This window comes from Coregonus lavaretus, assembly GCF_964263955.1.
Source record: "Coregonus lavaretus genome assembly, chromosome: 9".
In the NCBI taxonomy this organism is placed as follows: Eukaryota; Metazoa; Chordata; class Actinopteri; order Salmoniformes; family Salmonidae; genus Coregonus; species Coregonus lavaretus.
This window is the reverse complement of record NC_139996.1, coordinates 24,300,359-24,318,603: the sequence shown is the minus strand read 5'-3', so window position 1 is coordinate 24,318,603 and position 18,245 is coordinate 24,300,359. Positions and strand designations below refer to the sequence as shown.

Sequence of the window (18,245 nt, the reverse complement as noted above, 5' to 3'; positions counted from 1 at the left end):
AAAACGATCAGTTTGATATCATGGATGGTCAGTCCTTGCATCCATAGCTCTGTCTATGAATTTGAGAGTGATTACATTTCTCCAGCCCCATCCCTCAGCTTTTTACGGAAACATTTTCCTTAAAATAAAGACGACAACGTCATATAGGCTAGTATACATTTTGATTGAACACATTGGTTTATAAAGTCTAGTCTACTAGCCTATATGCTTATATGACCATTAAACGCAGTTTAGTTTAACTTGAATGGATAAAGAGCAGGTGGCCCAAACTGGATACGTTTTTGGCACTGAAATAATTGTGTCATAAGTACAATAGAAAAATAGCCTTTATGGATCAATGTGTATATATTACATGTAGGCTTGTCTGTTGTTTAGGGGCCAAGCCAATAATTAATCGTATTTACAGAGTGATTGCACAACATGTAATGGAGTAGCCTAGGCAGATCAGACCTGGGTTCAAATACTATTTCAGGTATTTCAATTACTTTTCAATACATTTCAAAACAAGTATTCAGATAACTTTTATTTGAAAAAACAAGTAGTTGAATATTGGAATGTATTTGAGAATACACTTGGAATAGTATTTGAAATAAGTATTTACAAGTAAACATTTAAATAATCTAATAAAAGTAGGCCTACTTGTTTTGGGCTGTGTATTTGAAAATACTCTAAATACACAGAAATAAGTAGGCCTATTTAAATAACAAATACTCAAATACACATGTATTTGAACCCGCAGGCCTGAGGCAGGTAGATAATTAAATAGTCGTATTTTTTTATGATAAAATATGTTGCTTTTTGGCCTATTGGTAAACTCGAGGATACTGTATTCAGTGGACAATACTCCACGTCCACATCATTATTAATGCACATGGCCCGCCTGCACATCTCCCCACAATGTTCTGTGATCAGCCCGACGCTATGGTATGACGCCTTAATGTCAGGTGCGCTCTGCTCAGCATCCGTCCACCAGAGACCGCGAGGACAGATGCTGACTGGGAGAGACTCCAAATCCACCGCGTCACACGAATCATTCGCGATGGGACAGACTCATAATGAAGACGTGAAATATTTATCACATCCTTTTATTCCTGTTTCAGTCTTTGGAGTCTCCAATTTCAACTTTTGCAGAGTTTAATTTGGCTGTCCTATAGCTACGGTTTGCCGGTTTGGGGGATTGAGCTTAGTTGGGCTGGACAGGCTGTTTCTAGACTATTCTATAATGTATGGTTTGGACAATGGGTGCGCGTGGATTGATTTCAGCGCGACTTTAGAGTCTGAAAGGTCTGAAATCCATACCGAACTCAACCGGGATCAGATGAAAGGATGAGGTCTCTTTTTCCACCCAGGTCGCTCTGTATGTCTGTCTAATTATCAACAGCAGGTCAATGGAAGAAGAGGAGAGTATGGGAGGTGCTCACCTGTAGGCCTATATATTGAGGGGATGTAAGCCCCAATGTACAGTTCAAGCTGGACCTTTCAGGGACAGAGCGCCATTTCGACCAGAGCGCCATTTCAGTGAATATGGTTATGGAGGAAGAGACTGCCACACCCGATGGACGGCACAGGTTGTATAAAATAAAATGTGTCTCTGAGCCGAAATGGCTTGGTTAAAAAGGGAAGCGTTAAGCTTTTGCTTGGCTTAATAAAACGGGTTGTGCTGATTTGACTTGTTGATGATTAGAGATAGCCTTTTAGACGAACTAGGCTAGGCCTATCTTAAAACTGGAAAAGGCAAAGATCTGTGAGTGAGAACCCAGATTAACCCACAATTGTTATTTACCTACACATGACAATTTTTCTAAAGCCTACAATGTCAATATAAAGACGAACGTGGTTGTGGAAGGCAACGAGTGCAACATGGCACGGGGTAGGCTAGAGATCTCTCCTCATCCTCGAGCTAGAACTGTTGGGGTTCACTATATCCGCCATCTGGGGAACGTCATTCCATCCTGGCGCAGTGTATTAGCGCAGGAACTGCACGCGCGCTCAACAATATGCAATATGTCAAGCCCTCAAAAACCAGAGAAATGTATGGGAAAGCTTTAAAGCCTAATGCGATTGTTTTTGTAGTAGGCTAGAAATAACTTGTAATGCTCGTAACAGTATAGCCAATAGGCTTAAAAACGTAATATAATCTACAATTATTAGTGTTGTCACCATCAGCAATCTTCATATGTTCGCCAAATCCGTCAAGCGGCACACCGCACGGGACTGCTGTGCATCTCCACGCACTAAAGAGGTCTGTGACACTGACGAACTGCGCGAGATGTTGATTAGCAGCAGGTGAGGGAGGAGGGCAGCATGGAGTAATCCCTCTCCACTGGGTTAAGATGCTTACCAACGAATTACCTTTCCACCTGAAAATCCCCGGCGAGGCAGCCCAAACAGACCGAGCGCCGGGAGGGCCGGCGGTGGAGAGAGGAGAGCATGTGGTGTTTGTCTGTGTTTCTTTTTAAGGTCAGGATGAGGATGCTGTCATTTAGGTGATGTGGCCTTCGTTCAGGTATGTAGCTATTCCTCAAAGAGAGAAGAAGGGAAGGAATTAAGGGGAGAAAACAGTCCTTGAATAGAAATATGTATAACTCTTCTACAGTGTATTATTTTTGCGTGCGTAAAGTGCGCTTGGATAATTTCTTTTCATTGCGCAGTTCGCATTAGGGCATGTAATTTTAGTAACAGAAGTCCCCGCATCTTAAAAGAGAAAACTATATTTTTTCATTACACATAGAATAAACCTTTTAAAATGTACGTTTTGTATGCTGTGTTGCTTCAAACATTTGATGCGTAAGAAAATTAGAATTAAAAGTGGTCGCCTAGCCTTTTGAAAAATGTATTTTACTCAAATTGTAATTCTAGGCTATGTAGTCTATATCAGAAAAGCTAGATCATTTCTCGAAAAATATGAGTGAGGCCTACAATTCAGTTTGATCAAATATAATTACGCAGCATTCTAAGTAGCCTAGGCTATAGTTAATTCGTTTAAGTTGGCTTCTTGTACGTTATAGATAAATTATTTGTTGGCCTACAAAAACGATATAATCACTTTTTAGTCCATATGTAGGCTGTAAAGCGGGGACAAGGTCGTGCGTGGACGACTATAGGCCTACAGTAAACTACCCTCTTGGTGAACCCTCTCGTGCCCTCCTTCCAGGGTTAGTATTTCCAAATCGTTCCTAAAATAACAGGAGGTGGAGGAGAGTAGACTGCGTCATCATCAGACAAATGCGATTATCCTCCAACATCGAGGGCATTCTAAAGAACGGTGAACTCAGCCGCTCACCTAGACACGGAACTAGGCCTGCGGCTACTCTTCATAGCCTATGCCTGAATTTTGGGGGGGAATTAGGCCTATAGGCTACTGAATAATAACAAAAACTAACTGACTTTTTTCTGTATAAATTATTCAAACTATAGCCTAATATTAAAATATTGGTGCTGTATTTATTCGTAAAATGTAGGCATTTTGATTAGCCTATACCCGATGTGAAAAGGCTCAAATTAACTGTTATGCCTATAACGTTATAAATTAACAAATGCTTTTTCTAATCGAAATATGCCTGTAATACGAGTGAAACGTCTGTACTAGTGTAATCGAAATTGCTAACCAATTTCAGGGGCATTCCTCTAACCCTTGCAAAGAGCTCACTCAACCCGCATAATGACAGAGGTCTCTTTCTCTCTCCCTCTCTCTCTCGCCCCACCCCTCCCCTATCTTCTCTCTCAAAAAACTTTGCTCTTTAGCGCTATTGATTTTTCCCGGAAGCTGGAAGACGAGCCCAGCTCTGGGACCCATTTGGAGCATATCAAAAATCACTTAGCGCATCATTCCACACAGCCGGGATCAATCCTGGAGCTGGGCAGTGGGTCGGCATCACACGGGGCTGATTGTCTGCGTCTCTCTAGGTGTCCCGGGAAGGGATGTTTGTTCTATCCCGGCAGAAGGGACACAGGAGGATGGTAGAGGATGGACAGAAAGCGCGTGCAACGCAGCCCCGGAGCAGATGGTCCAAGCGGATTAAAACCCGGCCCGTGCGCGGTGCAGTGCATGAGGAGGGAGCGAGAAAATGGTTACAAGAGGACATGGATATAATAAACTCAAACATGGGGCAGCGCCTTAAATAGACCAACATTTTGTCACCAATTGCTTCATAGTGTCTCATTACTTAACACATTCATACTGTGGCATATTGTGGGCTGATTTTAAGTAGTAGCCCAGTGTATTGAATGCATAGTTTACACTGTGTTGGATGATATGTTTTAAGTCTATGTTGGAACACATAGATAGAGCATAATTGTTTTCTGTGTGGTGAGGGATAAGGTCTGGTGTTTGAGAGAGTTCTCTAGTCATGCATTTCAAGTTCTGCCTTTCCTCTCCCCCTTGTTCAGTCCCCTTTACAGATCTGAGACAATTCTCTCACCTATCCAATCCAATCAGATCTGTGAAGGGGAATAAACAAGGACAGAAGGTAGGGAACAAGTTCCTTCCATGTGTTCTGTCCTGCCCTGCATGGATGTAGTAGGCTACCCATGCAGCATGCCCTGGTGCTGGGCTGATGACTCCTTCTGTTCTGTGTATGGCACTGGTAGAATTCACTGTGACGGCACACTATCAGTGAATTACCATAGGGCCATAAACAGAGTAGAGAAAGAACCACATTACCCAACATGCATTGCTGACACTGTCTCCTACCCTCTTTACGTTCTATACACCAACTGCGTAGAATTCAGTGTTGATGAAGGTTTATGACCATGCTTCGGTTTCAATGTCTGTGGACAGACAAACAACTTGTTATTCATCCAACTATTACATGTAGTCTTCCTCAGGCTGGTGCTGCTGTTTAAGGCATTGCCTCCACTCGTCTTTGCCCATTTTGGCACTAGCACATTTTTGCTTCTGTATATATCTGTTTGAGCAATCATGTGTAGTGCCAATATAGGAGGAGACAGACACTCAACACTTGTCTTGTTGGTTTGTTTTCTGAGTGGACGGAGGATGTATAGAACGTGGAGAAGTGATATGTAGGCAATAGGTCCTGTCACCGATGTGCATTGTCACTGATTTGACAGAAAACCTGAGGGTGGGACCAATTACCTTGTCTCTTTAGATTCATTAATACTTAATCATCCCATTTCTTTCTCTTTCCTACGGACAGAGAGACAGACATAAAGAGAAAGAACGAGAAAGAGAGACCGCAGAGGATGATCTATAGATCTGATCAATGGTCTGGGTCCTCTCCGATATCTCTGGTTGCTATGGAGGTCTATACTCTATTCCAGAGGCCCTGAACACTGGAACCTGAGCTGGAGCCTCAGACACAGGCCTCATGACTCACGCAGAGCCTTATGATGCTCTCAGACTAAATGTACTCAAACTATTCCACAGCAGCCAAGTTCTAGTGCCTCCCTAGGATGATCATTCTTCTCCTTGGTGACTCCTGGGCAATACTTCTGACCAATCGAGAGCTTTTGGCTATAAGGTTCTATCTGTAAAAATATGATTCTGAGATAATTGGCTTTAAAGTTCCGAACCCTCATTGGTTTGAATGGTGTCAGCAATTTTTATCTTGTATTCTTTTGAACTTGACATGAATTGGGGTATTAAGCATACTATATAGGTAGATACAATTTAACAGAACAAGGCTACGTCAATAACAACATTTTGACAAAAATGAGGTTGAACCTTATAGTCCCAAGTTCTCACAATAACAATCCACAGAATGTTCAGGAGTTGAAACCAAACTGACCAACTGAGGTGCTCCACCGAGGTGTTTCTGATTCCCCTGTTCTCCCCCGGTGTTTGGCAATGGTAGAACTCACACTGGTGGGCTAGTTGGATCCGGTGGTTCTAGACTTGCCAACAACTGACTGAGAGCTTCCCAGCCAGCCAGATCCACCCAGCAACCACATGGTAAACACCCCCTTCAGTCCACATGTTGATGGAATTAAAAGGCAAGAATGAAAACCAGCAGACACTGCAGCCTTTAATGACCAGAGTTGTTCTAAACCTGAGACATGCCAGGACTGTCAGGGGAGGGGTGTGTGTGACAGGTGTGTTAGTGACTGTAGACGGAGCAGAGAGAGGGTGAAACATACTGTCCCCCCTGTACCCCCGCAGTCACAGAACACTCATCACCATGGAGACCAGGAAGAATACAGACCTTGCTGTGTTTCTGTAACCTACCTAAAGCCTTCTGGGGTTCAGACAGACAGACAGACAGAGAGGCTGACAGTTAGACTGCTTCAGTGTGGTGACCAAATTATGGGCAGAAGAACAAGCATCCCCCTCCCTCTCTCTCTCTTCCTTTCGCCCCTAGGTCCCAGGGCTAGGGCTCTCAGTAGCTGTGTGTCATCCCCCTGGGGGCGTCTGTGCTACAATTAGCTGATTATGACGTACACTCCCAGAGTAACCTTACACTTCATAGAGGAGTGTGTGTGTGTGAGTGTGGGTAACAAACACTCAGCCGCAGGGGTTGTAACAGAGATCCATGCCATACACATCCCCATTAACCATTATCCTCAATGGAAAGAGAAGTGCATCCTACAGAGATTTGCCCCAATCAGCTAATCAATAAATCAATTTGATTGATTTAAATGCTTTCCCTGTCGTAGAGACGGGTTTGGCTGGGCCTGGAGTATAGGGCTGGGGCTGGAGTAGAGGACTGGGCTGGGGCTGGAATATGGGGCTGGGGTTGGAGTATAGGGCTGGGGCTGGGGCTGGAATATGGGTCTGGGGCTGGAGTATGGGGCTGGGGCTTGGGCTGGAATATGGGGCTGGGGCTAGAGTATGTGGCTGGGGCTGGGGCTGGAGTATGGGGCTGGGTTGGGCAGTGCGTGAGTGGAATGAGTGTAGTGTAGTGTAACGGCGATGTGCGGTGGATTAGAGCCTGTGTTGTCCCTGCAACAGCAGAAGGGCGTGCTATAAATCCTGGGCTTTAGAGTTAGCCACAGCCACCGCAGCTTATGATGAAACCAGCTCCCTCTCTATGGCACCACGGGTGGGGGGTGAGAGGGGAGGCGAGGAGGGAGTGAGGAAGGAGAGGAGAAGAGAGAAGTATGTCTTGATGATGTCCATTTTTTAAACATTAATCAGCTTTAAAACACTACAGTTCATCATGTTCAACGCGGAGTGGGGAGATTCACACACACACACACACGCACACAGTTCCTCTAGGGCATTGCACAGCTCAGAGCCAGCACCTGAGGGCATTACGTTGTTATAGAAATAGTCTAAACAGAGAAGACTAGGTCCAATTTATCACAGGGTTAAACTAATGTCTATGGACAGGGGGCAGTGTACTGCTGACACACTGACAGCTGGTGGTGGTGATTAGACCATGTAGTCATGATGGAGGGGATCAAAGCTGTTTAGAGAGAGGGGGGAGACACACACACTCACACACAAACACACACACACACACACACACACAGTCTGACCTATATGGTGTTCCAAATCAGACCCCTGGAGGGAGACCAGAGGAGGTTTATAGGAAGGTAGGAAGTGTGCTAAAACCCACCCCACCACTCATGGGTTATAGGTGGCAGCAGGGAAAGAGGAGGAAAAATGGGCTTGGGAGTGGGTGAGAGGGGGGAGGAAGAGGGTGGATTATGGGTTGGGGCGTAAATGGATCCCATTATCAGCCACTTAGTGATGGTAGTACAGAGAAGGGGAAATGACTGTATAGCTGATCACACTGTATTCATGTCTTAATACTTTATGAATGTAGTTCTATGATGAATGTAGGCCTATAGTAAGTGGAGGTTTTAGGTGCACTAGTGATGCCTTCTAAATTGTCCCCAAGTGGATTAATAAAGTTGCATTAAATGAAATTGTATTGTATTGTTGTATATTACAGTATATTGTATGGTAACAACTGAACATAGAGCCTACAGAGCGACAGGTGGTGGGAAGGTGAAAAAGAAGGTAAGGTGGGGTCTGAAAGATGAAGTGTGGGGGGTGACAGATAAAATGAACAGGTTACACATTGTTACACACACACACACACACCACCACCACCAGCACAAGCACCACCTCTTAATCCAGGATGCTATCCATTTAGCCTGGTTTAAATAACCAAAATGTGCTGGGGTTTCGGGGGAAGGGTTCCACCCAGAGGTCTTTATCCTAGACCTGTCTCAGTGAGTGTACACACACACACACACACACACACACACACACACACACACACACACACACACACACACACACACACACACACACACACACACACACACATACACACACACATACACACACACACACACACACACACACACAAACACACACACACACACACACACACAAACACACACACAAACACACACATACACACACACACACACACACACACACACACACACACACACACACACACACACACACACACACACACACACACACACACACACAGGATTACTGTAATCCAGGGACATAGGGTATTTTTAGGTCTGTGCAGCCAGAGATCTACACTCATGATAGGCATGGCACACCGATCTAGGAAAACATGCACCAATGTTCTGAAATCAATTAGTTGGGCCTTGGATTGCTTTTGTGGTTAAACTGAATAAACATGTGTGTGCACTGTTGCTTTTCATACAGAATAAAATAAAATAAATGCTTAAGGAAAAAGTCAATTTGCTCATGTATTGAGATTCATCTGTGTAATTCTGCTGAGGGAGAGCTTTCTCATATCATTGCATTGGCCAGAGATACTACTGAATACTGCCACCTGGTGCTTGGGATGACCACAGCAAACACATTGCCTACACTAGACAAACATACATGAGAGATGCCCAACCCTACCCACCTGTCATATATAGGTATATGAAAAGATAGGAGGGGTGTAAGTAATATGGTGGAAACCCAACCAAGCCCCCTGAGTCAGAGTAGAGTGCAGCAGAGCAGACAGAGGAGCTCAGGTGAACTCAGGTAACGAGACCCCAGGGGAGTCCTGATGTGTCCAGGTAACATCGTTTAACACTCGGAGGCTTCTAAAGCACTGCTGTCAAATGGGAGGTCACACTGGTAATTGGTGCAGCATCTCCTGGGCAGGCCCCGCGCCAGAACGAATCAGTTGGACGGTCATTTGATTTCCATGGGCGGGCCCGTTTTTGGTTTTCAGGGAGGTGCCAACAGTCTTCTTTATTAAGATGTAAAAATGCAATTTATACAACGGTTGGGGTTTACATTTTAATTCCCATTGTTATAGAGCATTTCAAAAACATAATAAAATACACAACATAGGTCTACATACTCATGCCCATGTTCCACGTGTTGACTTGGCCTGTTGGCGATCAGTAGGCTTCCTCATTAACTTCCTCATTAACGGTACATTGATCTCTAACTTCAGCATCATGGACAGCTCGGTATATTTGTACGATGCATGGCCTAACTACATGAAATAGCGAAATACAGTAAGATTTCAATTAAATTAAAATGGTTTTACTAACAACACTCCTCTTAGCTGCTCATATCGATATATCCTTTATAATAGGCTAATACACATCTTGATTGCATTTGCAGACCAATTCAAGATGAATTCCGACAGTAATTAGGTAGATTGGGAAGCATCCAAAATAGAATTGCCTCTATATAACTACCTAGTTCACAGAGGAATTTCGCTATGTATGTAAAAAACAGCCCCATTTCTACCACATTCTTGCCGGCATAAGCCTTTTATACCTCCTATGCGCATGCCGGCACCACCATTGACGAGTGGAAGTGTGGGGTGTGGGTGCGCGTCTATTTTAATAAATCCATTGAATATACACCATCACAAAGAAATCCATTATTCGTTCGTCTAGGCATATCCTAAAAAACATAAGTCTAACGACATTTATTTTCTAAAGTATAGAATAGCATATTTTTTGAGTTTAACTATGTTACTGGTCTGTGCAGCCTAGGATACATATGGCTGCGCCATGCAAATTAAATCAATAGTTCTTATTTTGTTCATTAAACGCACACTTACATTCCCCTGCACTGATCACAGTCATCACACATACATTTATAGTAAGATGTAATACAATGGAATACAATAATATAATGGAATACAACAGAATAATATAGAAATCATATTTATCTCATACAACTTGAGTGTCACCGAACGTGTGGAAATGCTGTCAAAAAAGTGGTATTTATCACACCATGCGTTTACCAGTTATTTTTATTAATCCATTGAATAATTACACCATCACAAAGAAATCCATTATTAATTCGTCCTACGAAACATTATAATACTAATAAAATGAGCTATGTGGGCTAGCCACATTGCCATGATCGCCAGCAACTGTAGTAGTGTTTTCGACGAGTGGAGTTTAAGCGGCACCTGTTTCAGCAGATTGTGCATTCTTTTTAAACCAATTTCTAATATCCATTTTGAAGGTAGCCAGGCCTACTGATCACTGAGGCAAACTGTTGTGTTTAACTAACGCTCCACCCACTACTAATTCGAAATGGCGGTAAAAAAAGAGACGTGACCTCATGATGTATATGATAGGTGTACAACCCTGTCAGTCATAATTACTTCAGCCATATTTAATTTAATTTAACAATACAATTATTTTTGAGGTAATATAAACTTTAAATGGCCTAAATATCATACATAAATCAGTGATATAGCAAACAAAAAGTTTAAAAAATAGTTTCATTCAACCATGTATTTTATTTGGACGGACCAGGACAGGCCAGGCCCTCTAAGGCCCGCCCATAACACCGGCCGTGCACCTTGGATGAGTCAAAGCAACACCCAGCTCACCAGGAGAGAGAGAGAGAGAGAGAGAGAGAGAGAGAGAGAGAGAGAGAGAGAGAGAGAGAGAGAGAGAGAGAGAGAGAGAGAGAGAGAGAGAGAGAGAGAGAGAGAGAGAGAGAGAGAGAGAGAGATACTACCAGTGGAGTCAGGGCAGGTGGGGCAGAGCCCCATATGTTTTGCATGTTATTTTGGCATTAATACGTGTCACATATCAGTTTGCAAACAATGTAAAAAATAAATATAATTGAGTTAATAAAGCCGCATACAAACATGGTCTCTTTTTTTGTTTTCTTGAGTAAGGCAGCTCCAAAATGCAGGTGTTTTAGCCTAGCTCAGTGGTGGTGGAGCAAGCCAGCAGAAAATACAGAGCGTTGCGCCGTGATTGACTCAGTGTTCTGTCACTCATGGGGACACTACATCACGCCAAGTCTAAGGGTAGAGCTAGAAAATTCAAGCCCCTTGGGTGCTGCCATAGAGTTACATTAGAAGTGCCCATCCAACAAGGCTCAAGGTAATTGGCCACAGATAAAATGACGTCAAATCACGATATATGTATAGTAGCTTTGATTGGACTGATCATGTCAACATCATACTTTCAAAATCTTAGCTACCAGTCATCATCATGAATCAGGTAGACAATCTACTGGCAAATCCTTTTTAATCCTTGTCATATGAAGAGAAATAATGAAGAGAAATTATAGATAAAACGTATCGGTGCTCATATTGGACATAAACATTACACAACAAGTTGGAAATCGCAAATTCAACAATGAGTGGTTTGGAAGGAATCGGTGACAGTGGCTAACTGCAAGAATTGCAAAGCAATCACTAGCCTACTATTCAGTGGAGTGGCTGTGTAGTCCCAAATCTGGGATTAAGGGGCTCTTTTCCAAGTTTAAAATGATAAACATTCAACATTGGCCATGCTGTCAATGAAGCATGATTTGTGCCACGCCCAAAACAACTGTTAACTCGGAACTGTGAAAACTTGACTTCAGTGAGTTCAAGACAACTGGGAAGTTGGGAATAAACAAGCTCTGACTGGGAAAATACGTTTTGAACGGTCATCCAACTCGGAATTGTAAATCCTGCCTCTTTCTCTTTGATGACATAATTTGCCCACGAAGGACAGCCGCGCCACCTTCCTGTTCAAGTGAGCACAGCACAACAAGGTGAGTGCAAACATTTTTGTATGCTGCTGCATAAATGATGTAATATGCCAGGGAGATATGTATACTGTAGCTAAGAAAGTAATACTAAGTGTATGTTGTGTAGTAAGATGTTAGTAGCCTATGTGCCTCACCCTAATAATTTGGTCTATTTACCCCTCTTAATTTCGCCTACTGTTCTGACTTGGTGGTGCACATGTAGCCTATAACCTGTTTTAGAGAAATGTAATCGTCAAATATTGTAAGAGCTTTCATTGTCTGCTTATATGCCCCCTTATCCTACGGTTCTGACTTGGTGTACAGGTAGAACACTGTAAGAACGACCCATGTTCTGAATTCTGAAACCACATTTGTTTAAGCAAGTCAGCCATATCAGCTATGTTTTTTTAAAAGGCAGTAAATGAGGCTGAATGAACTGTTTCGCTGCCAGACAAGGCTCTGCTGATAGCCAAGTGTAGCAGTGGTAAGATGATGGGACTGCTGTTGGGACCGCTTTATGTAGGCCCTAACAGTTTGTGGGCACCGTTTGTCACCGTTATAGTGCAATTAATGTACTGTTTACTGTTGTGTTGTGTCGTGGCTTTGCTGGCACGCATCCCACTTTTTTTGTTTTTGCCCCACCAAGATTTACATGTTAAAATCGCCACTGGATAATACTAAAAGAAATGGCAACCACACTGGGAGTAATTTTCCCAAAAGCCCTGACTGTTATTTACATTTACATTTTTAGTCATTTAGCAGACACTCTTATCCAGAGCGACTTACAGTTAGTGAGTGCATACATTTTCATACTGGCGCCCCGTGGGAATCGAACCCACAACCCTGCCGTTGCAAGCGCCATGCTCTACCAACATCACCTCTCCCATCCAGAAGGGCACTTACAGTAAGTAATGACTCTGGATCAGTCTACCTCCTCACCCAACAGTTTATCTACAGGTCAGGAAGGAAGACCTAAACAAATACACAGGTCCATCTGCCACTGTATCCTTTGTGTGTGTGTGTGTGTGTGTGTGTGTGTGTGTGTGTGTGTGTGTGTGTTAGTCACTAAACTCCAGAAACATCCACAGAACAGCCACTACACTTCTTTGACTAGCTTCATTGCACCACCTAGTGGGCATAGTTAGAACTACAGTTAGAACTACAGAGACAGACAAGCTGTTTGAGGAGAGAAGTGTTTATTAGTCTGACTAGCAGGTGGGTCACAACTTTATCTTTGAAAAAGAGGAGGAAAGAAATATGGTAAAATGTAACATTTTATTAATCTTTTACCTATTTGTTATTACATATCTGCTTTGTTTACATTCAGAAAGTTAAACATTATTTAGATATCTTTGGGAAGATTGAAAGTAAGATTATATTTTTAAAAAAATCTGTGTTCTTACATACATGATTCCATATGTGTTATTTCAACTTGATCTTCTATGTAAGATTCTGCTAAATAACGAACACCTCCTCCAAACCCCGCCACTTCAGACAATAGATACAAATCATGGCAAATAGAAAACCCAAACCCGGCAACAGAGTCTGGCCTTGGGATATGATTCTGGTGAGAAATGATCATTTCTGCTTCTGTTCACAATAATACAGTATATACATAAAAAAACGAGCTTATCAACATATAAATTCTCTCAGACCAGCGATGGCCCTCCAGTGAGGTCAGATGGCTCAGCAGAGGTCACAGGACAGGGGTTAAAGGTCAGTCAGACCATCATGGTTGTTGTGTTACCCGTCAGTGCTGGACTATAGTTCCCCTACAAACACACATCTGAGCCAGGTCTCCCTGGTCCTCCCTCCCACTGAGCCACATATGTCTTTGGGATGGTATGGTACATCTTTGGTCTTCACTTCCATAGATTAGTATCTGCAATGAACACACTCACTGTCACTTACAGGAACATACTGTAACACCAAATTACTTTACTCTTCATGTTCATTCCTGATTTTAGTGTGTATATGTGTATTATATGCATGAGAGTAGGCAAATGCAGATGTGAATGTATGTGTGTGTGTGTGTGAGAGAGTTTCCCCACCTGTAGCAGTTAGGTTTAAAGGGTCCGGTCTTGCTGAGGCCCAGGTATTTGCCCTGCTCATCAGTCAGCTCTGTGAGGTGGGCATCAAACGTTGGCAGGTGGAGACTGGCCACAAACTCATCTGAAAACACACACACACACACACACACACACACACACACACACACACACACACACACACACACACACACAGTACACCCTGTCAAAACCTGTGTAACGAGGCAGTAGGTAGGTGAGGTGGTGTGTCTTACCCATCTTTTTGGGCAGGAGGTAGACGTCTTGTTTGTATCGTCCCTCTGGGGCGTTGTACAGCTCTATCAGAGCCAGCGCCTGAGGGCATTACGTTACGTTATAGAAATAGTATACATAGAAAATATTTGAATTACAAAGAGACTGTGGATACAAAGGCCTGTCCCTTTTCATAACGCATACATGAAGCACTCCACAAAACAGCAGTACAGCTTGTGTGTTTGCTGCGACCATGAGTTATAATAATAATAATAATATGCCATTTAGCAGACGCTTTTATCCAAAGCGACTTACAGTCATGCGTGCAGAGACAGACAGACCTGTGTGAGAGACAGACAGACCTGTGTGGTGGCGGTGATGGAGAGGACAAAGGTGGGCACCGTGGAGCAGATCAGATTCAACAGACGACCCTGAGAAAACACACAAACACTGTGAATTACACACACACACATACCAGTGATCACACACCTGACACACACTCAGGCAACAAGCATACACACACACAGACACTCACTTCAGCCAGTAAGATGATTCTCTTGCCATCGGGCCAGATAACATGGTCCACCTGTGATCTCACTTTCTCCCAGGTCAACTCTGGGGTCCGCAGACTCACCTGACAGAGGAAAAACACAGTCTGTCAACCTCAAACACACACACACACACACATACAGACACTCACAGATGTAGGATGTTAATTTGAGCCAGTTTGCTACAGCAGAAAAATCCTGCAGCAACAGGAAATGTGAATTATTATACGGATCAGCAACAAGAGTGATGAAATTAAGATCCTACATCTGTACACACATGCACACACGCACGCACACGTCTCACCACGTCTATCTCAGTGTTGGAGTGTCCCATGTTACAGACGATGCAGCCGTTCTTCATCCTGTCCAGGTACTCTCTTGCCACCACGTTCTTGTTGCCTGAAGACAAACACTGAGGCTTTCATAGTCTGTCATAAACTGTCATAGCCTGTTATAACCTATCATTGCCTATCATAACCTAACCCTCATAACCTAGCTGTCATTGTAAATAAGAATTCATTCTTATTGACCTGCCTTGGTAAAATAAAGGTAACAAAAAAAAAACTTGTCATCATAGCTGGTGATAACCTATCATAGCTTGTTCTAAGTTATTATATAGGGGTTAGGATTAGGGTTGGAGATGGAGATGGAGTTAGGACTGGGGCTGGAACTAGGGTTAGGGCTAGGTTCTGAACGCTAACCATAACCCTAATTTGGCATAACCCTCACCCTAATCTTGGCATAACCCTAACCCTAGCTTCATGTCCACATTCCGGTTCTAACCTAACTGGAGCCTCAACCCTAACCCTAGCTTCATGTCCACATCCCAGTTCAACCCTAACACTAGCCTCAACCCCAACCCCTACAGCCTGATTTATACCCTACGTACGCATGGAAGAAATACAAGTAGCTATGCAAAACGGCATTGCATCGCAAAACTACGCAGATGTGTGCAGTCAATTCGCAGAATCGCCATTTTGCTTAGCATTCTTGCATTGTGTACATAAGGTATTAGGCTAAACCCTAATTCCAGTTTAGTGTCCTTTTATCCAATTTTAAATCCTACTTTTTATCTTTCACTTTCATCTTTGAACCCGTAAGGTGCTGGCTCTCCCTTTGACCTGTTACCGGAAAGCTCCGGCTCAATTTAACCACTGGTCATAACCTATAATTGCCTGTTATAATTTATCACAGTCTCATTACAGGACCACTGAAAGGGTTGGTAACCCGAGAAACACTCCTACTGGAGAGTACACATTTATAGGTACATTTTTGGCTTTAAAAGCACTCTAATCTAATTCTATAGCTAACTCTTTGGAGCTGTAGTGTGTGTGAGTGAAGGCTTTCCTAGCCTACAGTCTCTTTACTGGACCATTCACAGGACCTCTGTGGGTGATGACATCATGTCTTACCCGTGCAGGTGATGACCAGGTCCACCTGTCTGATGACCTCATTGAGCTTGACCAGTCTGAAGCCGTCCATGCTGGGGCAGGGAGAGGAGAGGAGACATAAACACAAATAGTTCAAGACTTGCTTCTGCCACCTCCCCTACCAGTCAAAAGTTTGGACACACCTACTCACTCAAGGGTTTTTCTTTATTTTTACTATTTGTACTATTTGTAGAACAATAGTGAAGACATCAAAACTATGAAATAACACATATGGAATCATGTATGTAACCAAGAACGTGTTATACAAATCAAAATATATCCTATTTTTGAGATTCTTCAAATAGCCACCCTTTGCCTTGATGACAGCTTTGCACACGCTTGACATTCTCTCAACCAGCTTCACCTGGAATGCTTTCCAACAGTTTTGAAGGAGTTCCCACATATGCTGAGCACTTGTTGGCTGCTTTCCCTTCACTCTGCGGTCCGACTCATCCCAAACCATCTCAATTGGGTTGAGGTCGGGGGATTGTGGAGGCCAGGTCATCTGATGCAGCACTCCATCACTCTCCTTCTTGGTAAAATAGCCTGGAGGTGTGTTGGGTCATTGTCCTGTTGAAAAACAAATGATAGTCCCACTAAGCCCAAACCAGATGGGATGGCGTATCGCTGCAGAATGCTGTGGTAGCCATGCTGGTTAAGTGTGCCTTGAATTCTAAATAAATCACAGAGCACCCCCACACCATAACACCTCCTCCTCCAAGCTTTAAGGTGGGAAAAACACATGAAGAGATCATCCGTTCACCCACACCGCGTCTCACAAAGAGCAACTTTCCAACGGTCTAATGTCCATTGCTCGTGTTTCTTGGCCCAAGCAAGTCTCTTCTTCTTATTGGTGTCCTTTAGTAGTGGCTGATTCACACAGTCTCCTCTGAACAGTTGATGTTGAGATGTGTCTGTTACTTGAACTCTGTGAAGCTTTTATTTGGGCTGCAATTTCTGAGGCTGGTAACTCTAATGAACATATCCTCTGCAGCAGAGGTAACTCTGGGTCTTCCATTCCTGTGGCGGTCCTCATGAGAGCCAGTTTCATCATAGCGCTTGATGGTTTTTGCGACTGCACTTGAAGAAACTTTCAAAGTTCTTGAAATGTTCCGTAATGACTGACCTTCATGTCTTAAAGTAATGATGGACTGTCGTTTCTCTTTACATATTTGAGCTGTTCTTGCCATAATATGGACTTGGTCTTTTACCAAATTGGGCTATCTTCTGTATACCACCCCCCCTACCTTGTCACAACACAACTGATTGGCTCAAACGCATTAAGAAGGAAAGGAATTACACAAATTAACTTTTAAGAAGGCACACCTGTTAATTGAAATGCATTCCAGGTGACTTCCTCATGAAGATGGTTGAGAGAATGCCAAGCGTGTGCAAAGCTGTCATCAAGGCAAAGGGTCGCTATTTGAAGAATCTCAAATATAAAATATATTTGGATTTGTTTAACATCTTTTTGGTTACTACATGATTCCATATGTGTTATTTCATAGTTTTGATGTCTTCACTATTATTCTACAATGTAGAAAATAGTAAAAAATAAAGAAAAACCCTTGAATGAGTAGGTGTGTCCAAACTTTTGCCTGGTACTGTACATGTCTTACTCCAATTTCCACACACACACACACACACACCAGGCCTGCAGGGCACATATGGGGTCCACCTCTGTGATGTACACTATTGAGCCCATGGCCTTCATTGCGGCAGAGCAACCTTTACCAACCTGGCCAGAGGGAGAGAGGGGAGGGGAAAACATTTGTACACACAGATGGAATAAATACATAGAGAGAACACTTTACACCTTTGTGTTTAATAGGTGCTAATAAAATAGTGACCTCTCCATAGCCACACACCACCACTTGCTTTCCCCCGAACATCACATCTGTAGACCGTTTCAACCTGGGGGAGGGATGGGAGGCCAAAGGTCACACATACAAAAGTTCAAAGGTCACACACACACAAACACGCATGTTGATTCTGCGTCTGTGTGTTTTCGTATACGTACCCGTCCAGTATGGACTCCCTGCAGCAGTAGAGGTTGTCAAACTTCTGTTTAGTGATGGAGTCATTGACA

General features: G+C 43.2%; 1 protein-coding gene across 1 annotated transcript in view; it reads right to left on the bottom strand.

Annotated features, from left to right (window-relative positions):
* Positions 1-13,725: 13,725 nt before the first annotated feature.
* The window catches only part of LOC311134668 (S-adenosylhomocysteine hydrolase-like protein 1), a gene marked incomplete at its 5' end in the record, with an annotated part of 21,206 nt that continues 16,686 nt past the window's right edge, over positions 13,726-18,245 (bottom strand). The window contains 10 exons of the mRNA XM_084168416.1: positions 13,726-13,781; positions 13,951-14,071; positions 14,202-14,280; positions 14,541-14,609; positions 14,714-14,812; positions 15,031-15,125; positions 16,139-16,209; positions 17,806-17,894; positions 18,007-18,070; positions 18,177-18,245. The exon at positions 18,177-18,245 is cut by the window's right edge and continues 48 nt beyond it. Coding sequence (XP_084024542.1) covers positions 13,775-13,781; positions 13,951-14,071; positions 14,202-14,280; positions 14,541-14,609; positions 14,714-14,812; positions 15,031-15,125; positions 16,139-16,209; positions 17,806-17,894; positions 18,007-18,070; positions 18,177-18,245 — 763 coding nt within the window. The 3' untranslated portion in view covers positions 13,726-13,774. The remainder of the gene's footprint in view (positions 13,782-13,950; positions 14,072-14,201; positions 14,281-14,540; positions 14,610-14,713; positions 14,813-15,030; positions 15,126-16,138; positions 16,210-17,805; positions 17,895-18,006; positions 18,071-18,176) is intronic.